The sequence below is a fragment of the Drosophila busckii genome, unplaced genomic scaffold (genome assembly GCF_011750605.1).
Source record: "Drosophila busckii strain San Diego stock center, stock number 13000-0081.31 unplaced genomic scaffold, ASM1175060v1 hic_scaffold_46, whole genome shotgun sequence".
NCBI lineage: Eukaryota > Metazoa > Arthropoda > Insecta > Diptera > Drosophilidae > Drosophila > Drosophila busckii.
Window position 1 is genome coordinate 113,858 of NW_022872756.1, and position 22,118 is coordinate 135,975.

A 22,118-nucleotide genomic window follows, 5' to 3' on the forward strand; every position below is an offset into this window, starting at 1 on the left:
CTAAGGGTGAAAAATGTCGCAAGACAGCGACAAAACTTGACGATGACTATATTAGAGCAGCAGCGGCAAAACCACTAATTTATCCCCAGAGAAAGGGAGAGAGAGAGAGAGAGCTAGAGAGAGGGAGAGGGAGAGAATCTGCTGGGCACAGCTGTTGCCTGAGCTGCCCTTAAGCTGCAAACACCCTCTGCAGCTGAGTGGGTGGGTGGGTGGTTGGCTGTATTCTTGTCTTTGATTTGAGCCAACGCGACAATTTAAATTTCATAAATTTTTGCTTCAGCCTAGACCCAGAGCCAATTTGCTGTTGCTACTGCTATTGCTATTGCTATTGCCATTGTTATTAAATTTTATGCTGCAAGTCGTTGGATTTTCATAGCTCTGCGGCATTTTGTTTTATAATTGTTATGTTGCTGCTACTTCTAGTTACGAGTACTGTTAACCCTTTGGCGTTTTATTTGCCACGCGGCTGCTGCTTAGCGGCTCATTAGCCAAGTTTTATATTACAGGCCATAATTTGTGTAGGCGTTGTGCTTGTAAAACTTTTGGCCATAAACACACACACACACACACACACACACACACACACACACAGGGCACAGAGATGAGCTCGCGGGCTTGAACAACGTTGCGTGTTAAATTTCCTGAATATGCAACAACAACAAATTATTAACGCTTCGAACTTGGCAAATATGTTTTTGCTGCTTAAATTTAAATTGTTGAACTCATCGTTAAATGGCAACAAAATTTCGTCTGGCCCCAAAACAATTTTGCCTGCAGCTATTTGGCATTTCATATTTGCAGGCGCATAACTGTGTCCTAAAGCTTTTGCAGTTGCAACTAACCCGTTGCTGCAACGGAAGCTACTTGTTGGGTTAATGACGTCGTAAAAATTGCTCCTGCAGCTGCTGCTGCTGCCATGAGATCCTGACACCGTTAGCTGCCTGTCCTGGCTCTCAGGTATAATAATTACGACTGCCAAACGGCGCCACCTAACTGCTGCTGCTGCTGCTAGGGGCATATAACTGAACTCAACTGCTGAGCAATCCAATCTATATGGCAATGAGACTCACTAGATTTTCAAATCTTCATCAAAGTAGACTACATTCAGCTTTTATGCTATTTAAAATGTATTTACAACAGCATTACTTGTAGGACTTTCAGCTTGAACACACCGTACTGAAAGTTTTACTAACAAAAAATTTCCCCAGTTACAAATTTCAGCAATATTCGGTTTATTTTCCTATTTCTGTGAAGCTAAGGTAACTCTAAAGCAATGAAAAAACTACTTGATAAATAATTAGAACTTTTTTATAAAGCGCTAAAGAAAACTATACACAATGTGCGGTGGTTGTGGAGGCTGCGGACCCTGCGGTGGTTGCGGACCCTGCGGAGGTTGCGGACCTTGCGGAGGTTGCGGACCTTGCGGAGGTTGCGGACCTTGCGGAGGCTGCGGACCTTGCGGGGGTTGCGGACCCTGCGGTGGGTGCGGACCTTGTGGTGGGTGCGGCCCATGCGGGGGCTGTGGACCCTGCGGAGGCTGTGGACCCTGCGGCGGTTGTGGACCCTGCGGAGGCTGTGGACCCTGCGGAGGCTGTGGACCCTGTGGGGGATGCTGGTGTTAGCGGCCCAGACAAGATCTAAATGTATATGTGCTAAATTTCAGAACGAAATAAGGAGAAAAATATTTGCAGATGCCATTACACCTTGTTGCAATAGAATTTTCGGAAATATTATTTTAATAAAATGACCAATTTGTGGACCTTATGTTCAAAATATTTCTGTTGGGTTTTAATTTTTAGACAAAGCTGGCTTTTTCAAGCTCAAATTCAAACTAAACAAGTCTTCTGAAATTTCATAGTCATTACCTGTAAGACTTTCAGTGAATTCATTCCGTACTGAAAGTTTTTGTAAGCAAAATTTAACATCTTAAAATTTAAACATCGTTTGTTTTTCAATTTCTGTGAAGCTTGGGTAATATTTTAATAAATTTGTATAAATATAATTATTTATTATATGTCATTCAGTTCAAAACTCTACGCAAGATGTGCAATGGTTGTGGTAGCTATGGCTATGGACCCTTTGGTCCCTGTGGTCCTTGGACGGGTGGATGTGGAAGCGGATGCGGAGCATGGAGCTGCTGTGGACCTCCATGTGGAGGTTGTGGACCCTTTGGTGGCTATGGTGGTTGCTGGTGTTAACTGAACAGATCAAAGCTGCTAAGTTTCAGAATGAAATTAGAAAACAAATGTTGCAAACAATTTTTTAACTAAAATGCCAGGTTTTCGATTTATTAAATTTTCTTTGCAATTACTTTACATTTACAAAAGTTTTATTTTTGAATTGGTCTTATCATCATTTGAACAAATTTTAGTGGCTTCCAATGCCAAGCCAGCCAATTTATTGTATTCTCCTGTCTTTCGTCAGTTTTTGTATTAACATACAGTCCATTTAGATTGCTGAAAATATAAATGTAATTTAGTTCTATTCAATTCAACACAATTATATTGCATACCAAGAATAACACTTCTTAAACCACCAGCCAGATGAGTTCGCTTTTCCGCAGTTAAAACCATCCTTATAATCATTATCACGATCTGGGGTAGTGAACTTCATGTTTAAATGTCCCGCATGATGTGTTTTCTTATTCCTAGTGAGTGCGGTTTCAGTATTTCCAGAAAAGTCACCCAAAGATAATAACTCGTATAATTGCGACTCACTACCAACCGAAAAATTACTATAGCGTGCATAACGTTTCTCGCCGCTAAAATCCTCCAGTTGTATATAAAGCTCTTGTGGCTGAAATTTGGTTATTAGATGCAATTTTTCTAAGCCAAGCCACAGCTCTCCGTCCAATTCGCCAAAGCCTTGCTTATACTTATTCCATGTTCTATTAAAGCTCACCGACCCATCCATCCTACGTTGGATCACGGTCCAACCGTTGCCAGCGAATCTTGAATCACAGGACACCTGAAAGGCTTCCGTGCCAGGTAAACGTATCGTGTGAATATCACTAGAATTACCAAAGGGTAGACAACTAGTCGCTTCAGCTGGATCGGCAATGGAATCATCCTTGAATGAATTATTTGTGGTGCACTTGTTTACCACATCGCAATCAATTGCTGAATTAAATTCCACATAAAGCAGCAAAATTATAAATGATAACACACATTTTAATATATTCATGATGAATTAATAAAGTGCAAGGTTTATAATGCTCTGAATTTAAATATTGAAAGCTAACAAGCTTATATACTTGATGTGGTGAAAGTACACGACAGAATTTGCGCAAATGATCTTTGACCCGAACATATAATCTTAGCTTAATGAAGTGATAACCTTATTATCAATTTAATTATTAAATAAGAAATGATCTTTGACTTGCACCTGTGATAAAGCAATAAATTTAAAGAGATTTATTAGTTCAGAGGAATTTTTGAAATCAATAAAAAATGTTTTTGTATCCTGAATGCTGTAATAATTTAAACTTTTATTATTTATTTTCTTTTTTTATTTCAACAATTTTTTTGAATGAATAGTATGTGCTGCTTAAGCTTAAGTTTTTGAATTATACATAAAAAATTGTTTATAGCTTTTTTTCAGTTTTCATTAAATGTATGCAATAAAATGTTAGACAATATTATTTAATTAAAGTGTCAGCATTCCAATTTCCTTTCAATTATAAAAAAGTTTTTCATTGTTGCAATGCTAATCATTTGAACAAATTTTATCTGCCATCAGATGCCAAGTTCCCCATGTAAAGTACTGTTTTTCGTTAGTTTTTGGATACCCTCCATTTAGATTGCTGAAAATATAAATGTAATTTAGTTTGCTATTCAATTCAAAACAATTATAATGCATACCAAGCGTAACACCGCCTATACCACCAACCAGCTGAGTAATCTCTTGCGCAATTCCCATTACTAATATCATTATCACGATCTGGTGTACTGAACTTCATATTTAAATGGGCGGTATTTCTGTTGGGTATTTCACTGAGTGCGGGTCCATCAGTTCCAGTAAAGTCACCCAAAGATAATAATTCGTATAATTGCGACTCACTTCCAACTGAAAAATTGCTATAGCGCGCATAGCGTATTTCATTATTAAAATCCTCCAGTTGTACACATAAAGCTCATGTGGCTGAAATTTGGTTATTAGATGCAGTTTTTCTAAGCCAAGCCACAGCTCGCCTCTTAAATCGCCAAAGCCTTGTCTGTACTCATCCCATGTTCTATTAAAGCTTACACTGCCATCGATCCTGCGATGAATAACGATCCAACCGTTGCCAGCGAATCTTGAATCACAGGGCACCTGGAAGGCTTCTGTGCCTGGTAGAATTATCACTTGAAATATCACTAGAATTACCAAAGGGTAGACAGCTAGTCGGTTCAGTTGGATCAGCAATGGACTCATCCTTGGCTAGCTTAGCTTCTAGTGTCGCTATAGTTGTCGCCATCTCACGAATTTTAGCCTGCAGCTTTTGCTCTTTTGTTTCTTGATTCTTAATTTTGAGCTGCAGTTGCTCAATCTTATTTTCATATTCCACCAAGTGCTTGAGCATGTGATCAGTTTGAAATTGTAAATATGCATGGCAATCCTATAAAAACGCAAACATATGACTTAAAACAAATGAAATGTTGCATGTAAATTATAAATGATAACACACACTTTAATATATTCATGTTGAATTAATAAAAAGAACTTTTCAAGTGCAAGGTTTAAAATAAACTGAATTTAAATATTAAAAGCCAACAAGCTTATATACTTGATGTGGTGACTTCAGAATTTGCGCAAATGATCTTTGACCCGCATATAAATTCTTAGCTTAATTAAATGATAACCGTTTTATCAATTTAGCTATCAAGTAAGAAATGACCACTGACTGAGTAATAAATTTACGAGATTTATTAGTTCAAGGAATTTTTGAATATTAAACTATATAGTAAATAAGGGTGGTTTTTATTTAATTTTATAAATCAAACTATTTTTTTATATTTTTTTTATTATTTTAGTAGTATCCATGTAGGTTTTTTCGTGCCCACAAATTTTATCTCAGGTTGCATAATAAATAATTTTGAACTACAGTACTATGTGCATATATATTATGTTTGTTTATAAGTAATCATATATATAATTGTGCATTTCAATTCACAATAGCTTATTTATTTTATTTATATTTGTGTATTTAATATATTTAAATATGCCCGCTTATCGCCCAAAATTGACCCCAAGCAAAAAGCAAATGCACATATTTTTTTATAAACAATACATTTTTATTGTCGAGAGTGTCAAGCAATTTTAACAGCACTTATTGTTTATAGCTTAGTTCAACCATTCGCTAGATTACAGTGGGAGCGATCAAGCTGCAAAGAAATAATTAAATTTATTAATAAGTTTTGCAGTAACAATAAACGTTGTATATTTATATATATTCTTATATAAGAGAGACAGCTAACATGCTGTGATCAATGCAAATTTTGATAGCTCAGGTACTTTGAATCGGCCGCCTACTGGGCGTGCAAATTGCTGTTGCGACAAGGACAGCAATATGGGCATAAAGCAAAGGCGCAATTGCTGCTCACTGCAGGCGGTCGCAGCCCCCCCAGTCAGAGCAGAGGGGAGCGAACATATAAACAATGAAGAAAAGGGCACGAGAAATTTTGTAATAAAAATCTTACAGACGGCACACATAACATCACATGATAGTTAGAGTGGGTGGGAGTGGGCGGACTGGTTGGTTGGCCGTGCTATTTTTAGATTTTACTCTAGCAGCTTTTTCTTTGACGCGTTTCGCATGCGTTGGCAACAGTAACCAACGAAGTTGGGGGCTGTAGGCGGGGACAAAATGAAATCCGGCTTACCGTTAGCACCTACAGCCCACACAGCTGGCAAGGAATTCAAATTACGAGCTTTGTTTACAAACGACCGGAGCGACGTCAACTCTTTGCATGCGAGTTATTGAATTGCCCCAGCACAGCTGCCATGTCAAATTTTTATTGGCTGAAAGCGCGTTGCCGCTTTTGCTTGTTGTTGCCTTACCTTTTGGATTTTGTAACTATTTTGTGCATTTAAAAATAAAACACATTCTGCCTCCTGATTTCATTCCAAAGCGCTTAGCACGTATATAATCCGAATGGCCAGCTAGCTGGACCGCTAGGTCCGCAGCCTATGGGACCGCAGCCGCTGGGTCCGCAGCCACCGCATGGACCACCACAGCCGCCATATGGACTGCACATGCAGCCGCCATTTTGTCCACAGCTGCCGCCAGCAGCTGTCCAGGGACCCCAGCAGCCAAAAGGTCCATAGCCACAGTGTCCACGGCACATTCTTAAGTTTTTAGTGCTGCGAACACAAAAAAAAAATTTTAAATAAAATCTATATTACTATAAAATTTTGGTTTTATATAAAGAATTTTAATGAATTATTTTGTGTGCATATATTTTTTATAAACTGTAGACTTACCTTTAGGCTTTGCAGAAATAGGCGCACAAACAATTTAATTGTTTTTACTTTTTCAAGCGCAAAACTTTGTTGTAGTTGTTGAAATTAAATTGTAAAACTTTCAGTTTTTTGATGTATGCAAGCCGAAAGTTCTACAAGTTATGCTTATATTTTTTTAAATTTGAAATAAACTCAGTTTTTCTCAATTCCAAGGCCTGCCAATCAGCTCATAATAATTTTTCTCTAAGCTCGTGCACACATTTATTACAAATTTTATGCCCAAGCAACATGTCGCGGCAAATGGCAACTGGGAATGTCTTAAGGAAACTGAAAGTCATGTCAGCTTATATGTATGTGTGTGTGTTTGTTTATGTGTGTGTTGGTTTTACTTTTTGGCCTCGCATTCCTGTTGCGCTTACTCCATTTGGCTGTTCATGTCATGCTGTGTCACGTTATTTATATTTCTTGTAATTTTTCGACGCCTTCGAAACCCTTTTACAGAAAAGTTTTCGCTTGCAAAATTAAACATAAAAGCCAGCGTAAAACATTAAGTGCGCATATGTGTGTGTGTGTGTGTGTGTATGTGTTGTTTAATTATTTTGTTAAACACAGTCGCAAATTTACATTAGCGCCTTTGTCTGCGCCTCTTTGGCTTTTGGCTGCCACATTTTGTGCTTAAAGCAGTTTGACTAAGCCACTAAGCCAGCTAACAAAAAAATAAGCGTATATACAAGCTTACCCTTCAATACAAAAAGCTGCCAACTAAGCCTCAAAGCGTCTTGTGGTCAGTTTTTGTGACCAAATCTCCCCTATGTCCTTGACTTTAATGTTCGCTCTGACAGTTCATGGGGCTGTGACAGTAAGCTTAAGTGTCAGCCCATATATATATATTTTGATCCTATCTTCCAAGTGCTTAAATAAAAGTGACAACAATTGCTTTGTTTGCATTTTTATGGCCTTTTTACTAGCGTTTTGCAATATTGTTGAAATTAGTTATAATATATATATCGATACCACATGTAGTATCTGGTTATAGCTCTTTAGTGCATGGTGGTCGCTTCATTGTGGGCATCTCTCTCACTTTTACAGCTGCGGCTGCACACAGCGCGTATTCTCGGGCAGATCGCAGATGCCCTTGAGTGCGTTGAAGTACTTGTCGCCACAGCTCACCAGCAATGGCTTGCCGAAGCGGCAGATGTAGTACTTGTTGCAGCTGCTCAGCGAGGCCATCATGAAGCCATCGGGTTTGCTGCGGCACACGTATTCCGTGTACATATTCATGCTGTTGCTGTCCGAAGGATTGGCTGTCAATACGGCCTCGGGCAGAATCATGTTGCCGGGTCTAACGGAGGGTCGCTTATGAACAGATGAGGGTCGCACATTCACGGAGGCACCGTTGGCCATTGATCCAGTGCTGCAAACGGTCGTTGGCTCGCAGGGAGGAGTTGTCGTCTCACAGGGAGGAGTTGTCGTCTCACAGGGAGGAGTTGTGCAGGTTGTGGTTGTGCATGTTGTTGTCTTTGGAGTAGTGCAAGTTGTTGTTGTTGGTGTGCATGTTGTTGTCTTTGGTGTAGTGCACGTTGTGGTTGTTGGTGTGGTGCATGTTGTAGTCTTTGGTGTAGTGCAAGTTGTGGTTGTTGGTGTAGTGCATGTTGTAGTCTTTGGTGTTGTGCAAGTTGTGGTTGTTGGTGTAGTGCATGTTGTTGTCTTTGGTGTTGTGCAAGTTGTGGTTGTTGGTGTAGTGCATGTTGTTGTCTTTGGTGTAGTGCAAGTTGTGGTTGTTGGTGTGGTGCATGTTGTAGTCTTTGGTGTAGTGCAAGTTGTGGTTGTTGGTGTAGTGCACGTTGTTGTTGTTGGTGTAGTGTTTGGTGTAGTGCACGTTGTGGTTGTTGGTGTGGTGCATGTTGTAGTCTTTGGTGTAGTGCAAGTTGTGGTTGTTGGTGTAGTGCATGTTGTAGTCTTTGGTGTAGTGCAAGTTGTGGTTGTTGGTGTAGTGCATGTTGTAGTCTTTGGTGTTGTGCAAGTTGTGGTTGTTGGTGTAGTGCATGTTGTTGTCTTTGGTGTAGTGCAAGTTGTGGTTGTTGGTGTGGTGCATGTTGTAGTCTTTGGTGTAGTGCAAGTTGTGGTTGTTGGTGTAGTGCACGTTGTTGTTGTTGGTGTAGTGCACGTTGTTGTCTTCGGTGTTGTGCAAGTTGTGGTTGTTGGTGTAGTGCATGTTGTTGTCTTTGGAGTAGTGCAAGTTGTTGTTGTTGTGTGTATGCATGTTGTAGTCTTTGGTGTAGTGCAAGTTGTGGTTGTTGGTGTACTGCATGTTGTTGTAATTGTCTCACATGGTGGTGTTGTCGTTTCACATGGTGGTGTTGTCGTTTCACATGGTGGTGTGGTAGTTTCACAGGGTGGTGTGGTCGTTTCACAGGGTGGAGTGGTGTAACAATCGGTACTGGATGAGCCAGCATTGACAGATCCAGCACTTGCAACAAATGCTGACGTTTGCTTAACCTCAACGCATCCGGTGTTGTAGTTCACACAGCCCTGCACCTTGGGATCGTAGAAACGAGAGCAAGTGGTCTCAATGGCAACGCTATTCTGACACTCGTAGAACTTGGAGCAACTGCCGGGCACAAGAGCTCGGAAGCCATTGGAGCGGTTCACACAAACAAAGCGACGATACAGTTGATTATTGACCGCGGTGACCGAGGGTCTGACAATAGCAGCTCCGGCGCTGGCGACGACAAGGGCCAAACAGGCAAGGACTGAACAAGATTGAAATGTTAAAGTAAAGAGATAAGTCCATTGATTTTAGCGCCAGTCAGTTTTGATTATTACCGTAAGAAGCTCTCATTTCCAAGTGATTGGAGAGCGGGCAGCTATTCCTTATGTAGAGAGAGAGGTAGAGGCTACCAGAAGACTCTGAACTGAAATGACAATGTTGCCGCTGGCAGTCGCTTTTATATGGTAGCCATAGCCAAGAAGCTTTCGGTCACATTCTCGACATAATCTTATCTATCAAAACTTGTACCAACCTTGATATTGACTGCTAGTCGGGATGCTGTAAGCTTGTTTTTGATGTCTAGTTGATAACTTATCGATAAAATAGTCTGCGCAATGATAACGATTATATTTTTAATTTATTTAATTGTTTTGCATACTCGAGCCGACAAGCGGAACTTGCTTTAACAACTTACGTGCTTCCTGCTATAAATGTCAATGGAAATCAACTTGAATTTCTGAGTTCAATCTGTATGATATAACAATGAGTATACGCAGATGATGCCAGCTGCCCCTACTGCGACCCATACGACGGCAAAGTGTCTGCAATATGCCTTTGTGTATTCTTGCACGGGCGTTTATGCGTTCATGTGGTCAACGGTTAGCGACGTTAATTTATCAAAGGAATTTACAATTGTTTAATTAATTAGATGCATGCACACACACACACACCACAGGCAGCCACACACAAACACGCACACACACAAATGCATGGCATGGCATTTGTACAATAAGCAGAACAAATGAGCATCACAATCATGATTTGCAGATTGTTCCTTTATGAAAGCTTAATGCAAATGTTTGAATTTTCATATAAGTATTTAAAGCACTTAGACTTGAAATTTGTGTTCTTAGATTAACAGAATTTTTATTGAATTTTCTTCTTTGTAAAACACTTCAAGTAATTACCTAAATAATGCTTATAAAAGCATAATGCATATATATATTTAATTGTTTTTGTATTTTGTTTTATCTGAAGTTAGAATTGTAAATTTATGGACTTTTCTGTTTAAAATATTCCGCAATCTTAACATTTCCGATACAATTTTCATTTCCTAATTTCTTTAAAACTATACTATAATACACTGAATAAAACTTATACTAGAAAATAAACTGTAAAGAATATTCATGATTATTTAATTTTTATAATGAAACTTATGCTGATTGTAGTTCCGACAAAAAATATTTCTGTCACAACTAAGAAATCATATTTTTAACTACTATGTAAGTTATTTTTAGACATGATTTTAATCAGCATATCAAAGGAAAACCTATTACATACTTTTTTGAAATTGATAACTAAGTGCTGAGGCACGTGGGCACGTGGACACCAGAACTATGAAAGTAAAGTTGTAAGACTTTGTTTATACCCATTGAAATAGAAATTATGCTAGCGAATTTTAAATCGAACTAAAACCAACCCTTAGCAAGCTTTGAGTTGGTCTCGTTAAAAGGCAAGACATTTCTTAACAAAATATTTCCAACACTAAAACCTTAGGAACTTAAGCGAATTTTTAGAGTAAAATAAAGATTTCTCTGGCAATGCTGTTAAATACATTTTTAAAGCATTGACTTATTAAATTCACAATCTACAATTGGGCATTTGTAGCTTTTGTTTATAGTATAACACATGCAAATTAAATTTAAATTAGAATTCAATTTGGTAAAACTAAAAATGCCATGCGACAAATTATCAAATAAACATTAAGCGTGGCCAACAACAACATCCTATGACAACATCAACAGCAGCAGCAATGGTAACAACAACAACTTGTTAGCCCATAAAAAGTGTTTGCTATTACCGGCAATTACATTAAAATCAGGCATAACAACAACACAACAACAACAGCAGCAACAACAAAATCCATATAATAAAACATTTCAACGAAATTGAATTGAATTTTCTGTAACGACAACCCTTTCAAGGTGGTCGCTCTCCGGCTCCGGCTATGGCCACATACAGTGGCGTTGAGGGCATTTTTTACTTTGGAGGGTAGGAGTTGGTGTAGGTGGAAGCCTGACCCAGCTGAAGGCAACAACTGTGCAAACATTTTGGGTCAACAATTTTCTATACCGTAGTATATATATATATAGTTCTTTTCTGTTGATATCGTTGACCGCCCGCAGCGCATTAGCCGAGTTCTTTACTCTTGGTTTGAGTTAGCCCAAAATCAATAGTTAGGTAGGTGTATATTTAAATTTTGGTTGGGCTTTAAATATTTCATGTTGCACTTTATTTATGCGACTTTATTTTACAGCTGACTAAATGCGTAGCGCATGGGGCAAGTGGCAAAAGCAAAAGCAAAAGCAAAGCAGCAACAAAGCAAGCCGAGTGTAAGAAACAAAAGAAATCACTTAACCCTTGAGCGAACTCGACACATGCGAAATTGACTTGAATTATCGAATTTCGTATTGCAGCACCCAGCAAGCAAAAAGTGGGCATGGTCTTGGGCGCATGTCGGGCGACCCTTTTATCAAACTTGAACTCAAGTTCAGACGACGCCAAAACAGGCAACAAAATAAACGTAAGCTGCATGCTCTGCCAATAAAAAAGAGCAAGAGCATAAACTATATAGCTGAGCAACTTTTAGTTAGAGTAGCGCACACACATGAAACATTTTTCAAGGGAAACGAGAGAATCAAACGGAATATAAATCAGTTTAATGATTTTCATGCCAGTAAAAAAAAACAAAATAAAGAAGGCAACGTTAAAAGCTGAGACAGAGAGCAAGAGAGAGAGAGAGAGTGAGAGCGCGTGGGTGCTGTTTGCATTGCATTGCTTTGCTTGCCGCCGGAAGCGGAAGTTGGCAAAGTGTGCGTTGCAAAAAAATATACAAAATGGACGCCTGACTTTAAAAAAATGTTTGTAGCTGCAGACTTAAGGCATGTGCGCTTGCAATTTCCTTATAAATTGATTGACGAATTGAATAACTGACCCAATTTATGCAGCAGCTAAATGAAGTGCAATTGAATTTTCGCCTCGCATTGCAACTGCAATTGCATTATCAGCTGCAGTTTGCTTTAAGGCCCAAGCAGCCAACCACCCAACCACCCAACCACCCACTCAATGGGGCGTCACTGTCGCCACCTGGTGTAGCGCATACCGCTAACCAGCTGCTGTTGCCATATCTCAACATTTAATTAATGTCACTGACATTTGTCAACTTGAATTTCATAATTTGCGCCTACCCCAGCAGCAGACTCGCTCTCTCTCTCTCTCTCTCTCTCTCTCTCACACACAGCCAAACCGGCGGCGTCAGCATGTGGCAGCCCCTTTTAACATTAGTTTCAATAATAAATTAACCTGTAACTCAAACTCTCGACTGCTTATCTGGCCATAAGTCAAGTCAACTCCAAGACTCAAGTCCAAGTCCAAGACTCTCAAGTCAGTCCAATGCCTTTTGCACTTCACTGAGTCGCGTACGCAGCGCAAAATTTAGTTAGCAAAGTGCAATCGACTGCATATGTGTGGTGTGACGTGTGTAACTGACATAAATTTATTTCATCTAAGCGCAAACTCATGCGTTTGCCTCTCAGCATCATCTTCCGGTGTCTGTCTGTCTGTCTGTCGCTCTGCTTTAGCTTTAGTTTTTGCTTTCTTTTCAATTATTTATCAGCATGTCGGACCAATGCGCTCTGCCTGACGATACAACAATAACCCCAATGTGTGTGTCTAACTTAAATTAGACACAGATACATAGCAACTGTCAGATAAACTAAACAATGATAAACTGCAAAAACTGCTTAAGCTTACTTAAACCTCAGGTAATAAGATTTACTTTATTGACAACGAAAATTAAAGCAAGACGTTTATGCTTAAATATATATTTGTACTCCTTATAAACATTAAAAGCAATAATAAAATAGCATATCTTATATATTAATAATAATAAATAATAATAATGTAGCACTTCAATAATAAATATACGCACTATTGTTTTATAAAAATATAAAAAAAACTCGCGAGCTACTCACAAAATTCAACCCAATGTTATATAAATAAACAAATAAAAAGAAATTTAATTACATTTATGTATATAAACTTTCCATGCTTCTTCTTCTATTCCTCAATAGAAAATTCGTAATTTATAAATAATCCAAGCCATAAGTTGTTGAATAAATATCTTTAACAAGTCGAAATAAAATATTTATTTATGCCGTGATATATTTTATATATAGAGAAAACTATATTCTTTAGCAGTAGCCCTGAGAAATTACATCGAAGCTTTTATTATAAATTTTAATATAAATTTTCTAATTATTATAAAGTAGATTTTGTTACAACTAATAATATAATTACTTTTATAAAATTGCTCTGCTCACAAAATCCAAACGATTTATTTAAATTGTTTTTTATATATACCAAACTTATTTGGCTTGAATATTGCTCAGCTAATATAATACGCGTAACTTTATTTTAAATTATAAAAAATGCTTAACGATTTATTATATAATATGCTTATGCATAAATGATGTGCTGCCTTTAATATTATATTATTGTATCAAAATTCCATGAATCGAAATCAATCAAACAGAGAAACGAAATTTATTGCGAATTGCATGAGCAACTTTAGTTCGTTAGAATTCCGTTGCCCACAAAATGTTTTTTCAACGAAAATGCGTTTGATATGTATTTTTGCACTTATTCCCATAGATAATATTTCTGTAGAATTTTAGTGATTTCATCTGTCGACAGCTCAGCGAAGCCCGCACAGTTGGCATAACCAATTTGCAGCATTGGTGCAGTCAAGATGCCATTGTAATCCTTTTGCAGAGCATCCAATGCCAGATTCATGCAGCCGTCCAAATCCAGTGACCATTTATGTTTATTTATCATAAACTGGCGGCGCTTCTCGGCAGCTTTGCCAATGGCAGCGCATTGATAAGTGCGAAAATCGCCACCAGGCAGCGTTTCATAGAGCTGAGCAGCGCCACGCTGATGGCCACAGGTGAGCAAGGAGACAGCAAAGGGACGAGTGCCAACTGTTTGGGTGTTCTCCTGCATAAGTTGGCTAACTGAGGTGACCAGCTTTTGAATAGATATGATCTCATGATGAGCAGCATCAAAAGCGGCCACAGTCTTGAGCGCATAATTGCCCATCACGCGATAGTCCGGCTCATGTCCGGCGTATACTATGCCCAACTTCTTGTTTAGACATTGCATATTCAGCAGCGTTTCGGGCTCCATCAGCGGCGTGCAGTCGCGTTTAATCGAAGCCAGCAAAACGCTATCGCAGCCAACAATTCCCACACTAGGCGCATTGCGATTCACCATCGCCAAAGCATAATCCACCTGCCGCAAACGCCCATTGCAATCGAACGTCGTCAACGAATAATCACAGAATTCAGCATTAGACATTTTAGCAAAGCATAAAATCAGTTACAAAAGTTTGTGCTTGGGATAGTTTCGACTGGCAAAGCAATGTAAACTCTTTCAAATTGATTATTACTTCTCTTTTCGACATTGTTGTCGTGACAACAATTAGCTAATGTGCGCTAGCAATTATGTAAACAGTTGACTGATAAGCTACAGTTGATGGTTAACATTGATAGCAGCAGCAGCCTCAGCAGCAATAATTTATAAAAATAGCAGCAAAGCTAAATGACGCAACTGACTAGCAGAGCTGTAAAAGATTTAAATTATTTTGTATGAATTTGAATTAAGCTTCAGTTAGTGCAATAACTCCATTCAACCTGATTAAATTCCAAACTTAATTCATTCTATATATATATATATATATATTCAATTGCTTTTCTGTAACGAAATGCATGCGAACGACAGAGCTTGTAATGTGTTATAGCGTTTAATACATAAACAATAAATTAAAATTATATATTTAGCATTATATTGAATAAAATGAAACGCAAGTGTATAAAAATGATATAAAAATAAAATTAACGTACAATATGTTATTTTTATATACATATAATGTATAAATTTAGCTTTAAAATTAAATTAAAATTTTATTATTATATAGATATTTTTCTGTATTTTTGATTAAATACAAATACCATAAAGCATAAAATAATAAAATTAGAATTTTTTTATGATTTAAAAAAAGTAATTAAATTTTAACTCTTGCTGGAATAAAAAAATTATTAAATACAAATTAGCGTACAATTTTTTTTATAGAAATCAGTAATAAATAAGTTTAGCTTTAAACAATGAAATTAAATTTATTATATATATATATTTTTTTTTAGTATTTTTTGACTTAATTCAAATTTTAAAGCGCTAATGGCAACAAACTGTTTGAATTACGTCAATACGTTTGAAAATATGCTACCATATTAATAAATGAAGGTGTCAATGCGTAACTAGATAAATGCAGCTGTAATAACTAACAAATATTGTTATTGATTTATGCGCTAAATTGCGCATACGCATAGTGATCATCAGCAGCAAGCAAATCCCTTAACAATACAAACAAAAAAGTTAGAGAAAGAGTGAAAGCAACTTAAGCACTGCAGTCAGCACATCGAACGTTCCGAAAATACAAGAAAAACATAAAAAGCGACAAACGAAACGTGCTCATATGCATGTGAGTGTGTGTGTGTCTGTGTGTGTGTGTGTGACGCTGGCATAAAAATGACTGAAATATGCACACACGCACACCTTTACGACTGCTGAAGGAGTAAAAAAAAAGTAACGGTGCAAATGTACAGTGAAATTTACACGCTAAATGCGTCCCCAAAGAGAACAAGCCAAAGTCATTAAATGTTGGCCAGCTACACACACATAACTGCACATATGAGTGTGTGTGTGTCTGTGTAGGCACCAAAAAGGTTTTACATGTCATTGCGGCAACACATGCCTAAAGAGCCAGAGCCAGAGCCAGAAATTGACATAAATACATAATGAGCAGCAATTTCATGTGCTATAAGCCTTGCCCTGCCTCGCTCACCGCTCTCCCCGCACTTTTCCAAGAAAGTCCTCACCCACTTAAGCATTGGGCGTGGCCACAGTGCGTATGCGTTTGATGCTTGTGGCAAAGAAATCAACAAACGGTAAACTCTTACTTTAATTTCCCGCTGGAATTGGCCCCAAGAAAATGTTTTGGGCTAAGCGCTAAGGCAAGGCAGCAAAGCAGCGTCTGCTGTAGCGCCTAGTTGTATGCAATTAATGTGGTTCTACCTAAAAAAAAACCAAAACTACTTAAGAGTAGCATATGAAATTGCAACCGACTAACCTATACACTATTAATTAATAAATTTAATTCAATATGAGCTTGCATTTATTTTTTTTACAATTACAGTTTTTAATTGTACTCCAATTACATTTAAATTTTATATTGCTCCCATACAGCATTTTATTAGAAAATACAATTTATTCAATTACTAATTTATTAGTATTATTTTTATTTCATTTTCATATTATACATTCATGTTAACTCCACTTAGAAATTCGTTAGAAGCTACAATGTATTTTCTTTAGAATTAAATTTAAATTTATACATATATATGAATATGTAATAGAAATAATACTTAGCTTGCATTTATTTTCTTTACAATTAAGTACTTCAAATGCTAAATTAAATATACTACAAATGCTATTAATACTAGATTTATTTTTTTAATTTTTTAAACTGCACCTTAATTCATTCATTCGTTAGAAGCTAAACTGTATTTTCTTTAGAATTAAATTAAAATTAATAAACTTTTTCTTGCAATACTTTCATATATTTATTAAAATTTATTTTTATGATTTGCATTTCACTCATAAGTTTATTACATACTAAACTATATTTTGTTTATAATTAAATGCTTATTACTTTTTTTTAAAATTATAAATTTTCTATTTTTATTTAAGTTATTTTTTTCATTGAACTTTCGTATTTTTGCCGCTCACTCATTAATATATTTAAAGTCAATTCTTTTCATACAGTTAACATACCCGCAGCTAGTTTAAGCCAAGCAGCCTGCTCTGCTCTAATATTAAGGCCAAATTGTTGGCTGACAGAGTTCACACGAAGCGAAGACGTAGCGCAAAATTCCCGTGAGACATTATTTCAATTATTTATTATTTATGTCGGAGTTGAGGGGGGGAGCACATCATAGCGCACACTAGCCATATGTGTGTGTGTGTCTCGCTCTATGTGTGTGTATGTGTGTCTTGTCCTGCCGCTTGACAAATTTGCGACATATCCTGGGCTGAACTTTAATGTGGTCGAGGCCAGCGTGAAGTGAAGCCAAAGGCAGCGAGTGAGCGAGAAATTTCGTTAAGAAAATTATTTACATTTGCAAATTTTATGAGCTTTGTTTGGGAGCGTTAAGGCAACTCTCAGATGGCTGCATGTTTAATGTAATGCAGCACACACACATGTCTCTCTCTCTCTCTATGTGTGTGTGTGTGTAGGTGCTACACCCACTTTAGTTGAAGCTGCCGCCTGTCTTGCTCTTTGGATTCCACGTGTCGTACTTTTTAACCGTATTAAATTACATCCCTGTTGGCGTTTATTAATGGCGCAAACTTTTAATGAGAATGTGCATATTTAATTGCAAAGCCAAGTGAGTGAGACAGCGCAAAAGAGCGAGAGAGAGAGAGAGAGAGAGCGATGAGCGAGCGCGACTTCATTTTCAGCTCGCTAGCAACCGCTAAGCATTTTTTTTTTCTGTTTTTGTTGCTGTTTGTTTAATTTTTTTGCGTTCCTCACTTTTCTCACTCGCTCTCTCGCATCTAGTGAAGCCATATTTGTTTACCTGGGTATACGACGGAGTGCTACTTAGCGGCAACATCATCAGCATTAATGCGACCGGGTCGGGTCGGGTCGTCATCATCATAATCAGCGTTAGGTCGACCCCCACGCAAATTGTCCGTTTGTTGCTTTGTTGTTGTTCGACGCAGAGCTGAGCACATTTCAAATGTGTACTAATTCCAGCAAGGTCATTAAAACCTAGTGAAAATAGCTGCAAAATTGCTGTGTGTGCGAAAATGTGGTTACTTTATGCCAAAAGGACACCGGCTACGGGTTAGACAGCATCAAATGTTGAGTAGTTAAGCGCCATGGCCATGAGAACTAAACTCAAAAACTTTAATTTGAAATTAACAAATACTCTATATGCTAAAGTTTAAAGTAAAATTGCTTGCAAGTTTAAGCTTAGTATCAATTATTAGGCATTGCAAATAAGAGTTGTGAATTTAGAAAGAAACAAGTGCGAGCAAAGTGAATTAGAAAAATTCGAAAGCAGCAGATATTATGTTTTTATTACTATAACAAACTTTTAAGCTATTAAAATCTTAAAAAAATTATGGTTGACTATTAACATTAAATAAACTATTAGTTTTGGATAAACTTACAGAAATGATTCATATATCTAATGATTCATATCTCTTTTGAATATGTAAGCTTAAAATAAAACTTAATTATTTATGCCAAATAAATGTAAAATTATTTTAATTTTTATAATTAGTTATAAAAATAATAATGCCTGATTATAACTATAGGCTAACTATAGATTGAAATTTATTCTTTTGCGCTATTTTTTGTTTAGAAAAAAATACTTATAAAATTGAGCAAGTAGTTTCAATTATAAAATCAAAGTTATAGCATTAACTTAAATATTTGTTACTTTAAAAATAAACTTTTCATTTCTATGACAAAAATTTAAGCAAAAATACTGTGTCAAATTGAATTATGTTCCAACTACTACTACTGCTTATTATATTTATTTTATTTCAATGCTCATTTTAAATGCTTAAGCTAAACATAAAAAATTATTGAATGTATTTGCAATTGCGACAACATTGTATTTGTTTGCTAATAATTTGGCTAAAAGTGCGCGCAGCTAAATATAAACAAATCTATCGAGAGATACGCAATTGAAATAAAATATCATTGTGGCCGTGTGGCGCAGCCAAATGAGCAACCAAATTGCATACAGCAACTGTGTGTGGCATTGAGAGGTTTGTTGCACATTGAATGTTTAGACCAGGCAAACAATTAAGAGAGAGAGAGAGAGAGCGACTGGAGAGCTGCGAGCGCAGCCAACCGAACCGAATGGTTGCCAAAAGAAATGTGCATATGCCAGAAATGTTGGCGTACCGGATGTCAGAGGCGCCAATATAGCTCTATTTCCGTTTTGTTGTTGTTACCCAACTAAAAAACACAATATATATATATATGTGTGTGTGTGTGTGTGTGTGTGTGTGTGTGAGCATTGCATATGCTGCGCACGGGGCGTATACGTTATGTGCTTTGGGTTCAGTGCTCGGGTGTACGCTCATAACAGTAAACCAAAAATTGTCAAATAAATGTATTCAGAAAAGCGTCGACGTCTCTGCTCGCTCGCAAAGTGTGCAATGGTAATGGACTTTTAATGTTAGTACTTTTACCCCGTGTGTTAGTATGTGTGTGTGTTTTGTTAAGAATAACGTTGGCTGCCAAATGCGTTAGCAATATTGTTGCTTTATAAATATAAATTGTGGTGTAATGGTGCCGCTTGAATTTAAAACGCAAGCATTCATTTCATTTGCTATAATTCTAGTTAGCAAATTAATTGAGCCTAAGCCATTTACTGATTTTAGTAATTCCAATTAAACTACAATTGAAAGCTAAGCTATTAATAACATAAGCTGCCATTGTGTTATGATATAACAAATATTTTAATGCAAGTAGTCAGCTGTCAATGCGAATAAAAATTAAACTATATAAATGAGTAGCAAATATTTGAATAACAATGCAATTTTAAGCTCAAATTTAATCAATTTTTAAGACTCAAATTACGGTCATTTTCATTTTAATGCTATTTAATTAAAGTAGCTTATGTATCAAATTAATTTATTGTAAAAGCTTTGCAAGTCAATTTTTTTTATATAAATAAATATATTTAAAAGTGAGCAATACTTTGTTGATTTTTGTAACATGACAGTGAACTGAATTTTGAGCTTAACAGCATCGTAGCTTAACAGCAGCAGCTTAACATAGAAAAAGTAGCAGCAGTTTAACAGCGACGATCGTTTACATTAATAATAAGCAAAATGTAGAATAATTATAATTAGAAGCCAGCATAATATAAGAAATAATATCAGCTTATAATACACATATATAAAATAATAAGTCGATGGCCTTAGTAGCAGCACTCACCACTTTTAGTTATTATATTAGCTTGTATAATATTTAATCTTGTAAATAAATATTAAATAATATTTTGCTTTCCATTTTTACACCATGCACACTTAAAAATTATTTAATTAATAACTTTGCTAATCAAATATCTTATTATTATTTTACAAAGTGCGCAAAACTTTGCTGCTTTTCTTTATAATCTTACACTAGCTGCAGTATGTTTTGTTATACATTTGATTATACATATAAATTGCTGCCACACTGTCTAGCTTATGATTGCTGTCATATAATAAAATCACACTCACACCAGCAAGCGGTGGCTTTCATGAGAGACTAACACTATTTAAATGTTGCTGCTGCTGCTGCTGCTCTGTTCTCTTTTTTTTTCTGTGGTCCTTTTATAATGCATGGCCACCACAGCATTAGCAGGACAAACTGTCTGCGACTGTCTGCGCATTTAACTCGAACTGTCTGAGTGACTTGGCCAGGCGACGCTGATGGCTTCTGCCGTTTGCCACCCACTCCCACCGTCGCTGTGGACGGGCTTAATAAATGGCTGACATTTAAGGCACATTCCCCTGGCTTACATTTTTTTCTCCAGCGCTCAGCTTTTTGTTTTACATTACATGGCAGCACCCACACACACACACACACACACACTGCGTCCTTTCTCTGTCAGACTCAAGCGTTAAAAATACTTTGCAACTTCCGGTCGCTGGCTGCGCTTTGACTGCCAGCCCAGCCAAAAAAGCACGCTCATATATCTGCTGCTCGTCGTCTGTTAATAACCAAACACGCAGCGCAATAGAATACGTAGCAGGAGCAAAAAAAACTGTACAAAGCGTAGCCGTATCCTTCGTCGTCAGTCGCTGTCCGCGCAGTTAAAAATGTTGCATACTTCATGGCGGCTATTGGGGATTTCTTTTATTTATAGCTTGACGCGACGCTTGCTCTCACTCTTTCTCGGCTATATATCGCGCATATATATGTATGCTTTGCCCTCTCATATCCGTCGTGTACGGTCGCATTTCCGTTTCAACTTTTTCGGCCGCTCATGAAAAATGTTAAGCGTGTGGCAATAGCAACAGCAACAGCAACAATAATCATAATATGGCAGCACAAAAAATTGGCCACTAAGGTCTACAGCGGGCACGGGCACGGGCACGGGCACTTGCAAAATATGCTCGAGTGGTTTATAATTTTTGCTCCATAGTTTTTGTCTGCGTGGGTTTTTGTCTTTCGTTCTGGTATCCTGGGGTTAATGCCACGCTAGATGAGTTGACAATTGGCGAGTTGGCAAGGGCCATCATTTGTTTGCCATTTCACGGTTCGGCATTTACATTATTTTCAGCAAGCAGCGACATTTATGAGCATATGTAAATTTTAAGTGCTCTTAATTGAAGGGAGCGAGTGAGTTCAGCTTAAAGTTGTTTAAATTGCTTAAAAGCAACTTTATATAATTCTTAAAATATTTAATTTATTTTCTTGTTAATTGATAAACAAGCTGCGGTACACACAAAAGAATTTTATGCATAATTTTTAAATACTGTGCAAGATAAAAATTCGTAGGAAGAGAACATAATTCTCCACTCCATATGTCTTTTTATTTGACGTATAAAAAAAGCAAAAATAAATCGAATTAAAAACACTCATGGCCAAATTATAAATCTCTTTTGCTTTTGTTTTCATTTCAGAATCGAAATTTCCAGTTTTCAGTCAAATGGTAAGTACAAATTCCATGAAATTATAATAAATACTGAACAAACATGTGCGAAAGTTAAAACTTGGCTAAATATTGTTTATGGCAAGCTGAGATGTTCAATATTTGTATTTAAAATGTGA

The 22,118-nt window shown here is 37.0% G+C and overlaps 3 protein-coding genes and 1 long non-coding RNA gene across 4 annotated transcripts; 1 reads left to right on the forward strand and 3 right to left on the reverse strand.

Moving 5' to 3' along the window:
* The first annotated feature begins 1,147 nt into the window (after positions 1 to 1,147).
* LOC108604806 (keratin-associated protein 5-3) lies at positions 1,148 to 1,775 on the forward strand. Its single transcript, XM_017994414.1, has 2 exons — positions 1,148 to 1,259; positions 1,317 to 1,775. The coding sequence occupies exon 2, from the start codon at positions 1,338 to 1,340 to the stop codon at positions 1,620 to 1,622; it is 285 nt and encodes a 94-aa protein (XP_017849903.1). The 5' UTR covers positions 1,148 to 1,259; positions 1,317 to 1,337; the 3' UTR covers positions 1,623 to 1,775.
* A 3,476-nt stretch (positions 1,776 to 5,251) lies between these two features.
* Positions 5,252 to 6,596, reverse strand: LOC108603790. The gene is made up of 3 exons (XR_001915326.1): positions 6,463 to 6,596; positions 6,040 to 6,342; positions 5,252 to 5,363 (listed from the first exon to the last, which is right to left on the reverse strand). It is a non-coding gene; the product is annotated as an uncharacterized LOC108603790 (long non-coding RNA).
* Positions 6,597 to 7,454: 858 nt separating this feature from the next.
* On the reverse strand, positions 7,455 to 9,351 carry LOC108602408 (mucin-2). The gene is made up of 4 exons (XM_033294831.1): positions 9,268 to 9,351; positions 8,718 to 9,194; positions 8,310 to 8,453; positions 7,455 to 8,105 (listed from the first exon to the last, which is right to left on the reverse strand). The coding sequence occupies exons 1-4, from the start codon at positions 9,281 to 9,283 to the stop codon at positions 7,525 to 7,527; spliced, it is 1,218 nt and encodes a 405-aa protein (XP_033150722.1). The 5' UTR covers positions 9,284 to 9,351; the 3' UTR covers positions 7,455 to 7,524.
* A 4,501-nt stretch (positions 9,352 to 13,852) lies between these two features.
* Positions 13,853 to 14,569, reverse strand: LOC108600517 (proteasome subunit alpha type-2-like). The gene has a single exon (XM_017988202.2). It carries the CDS (start codon positions 14,567 to 14,569, stop codon positions 13,853 to 13,855), a length of 717 nt encoding a protein of 238 aa, XP_017843691.1.
* Between the last annotated feature and the right edge of the window lie 7,549 nt (positions 14,570 to 22,118).

Coding starts and splice junctions, on each gene's coding strand:
- LOC108604806 (XM_017994414.1), top strand. CDS start 1,338: ATGTGCGGTGGTTGTGGAGGCTGCGGACCCTGCGGTGGTTGCGGACCC.
- LOC108602408 (XM_033294831.1), bottom strand. Junction 8,454..8,717: donor AACCACAACTTGCACTACAC/CAAAGACTACAA, acceptor CTTGCACAACAC/CAAAGACTACAACATGCACT. Junction 8,106..8,309: donor AACCACAACGTGCACTACAC/CAAACACTACAC, acceptor CTTGCACAACAC/CAAAGACTACAACATGCACT.
- LOC108600517 (XM_017988202.2), bottom strand. CDS start 14,569: ATGTCTAATGCTGAATTCTGTGATTATTCGTTGACGACGTTCGATTGC.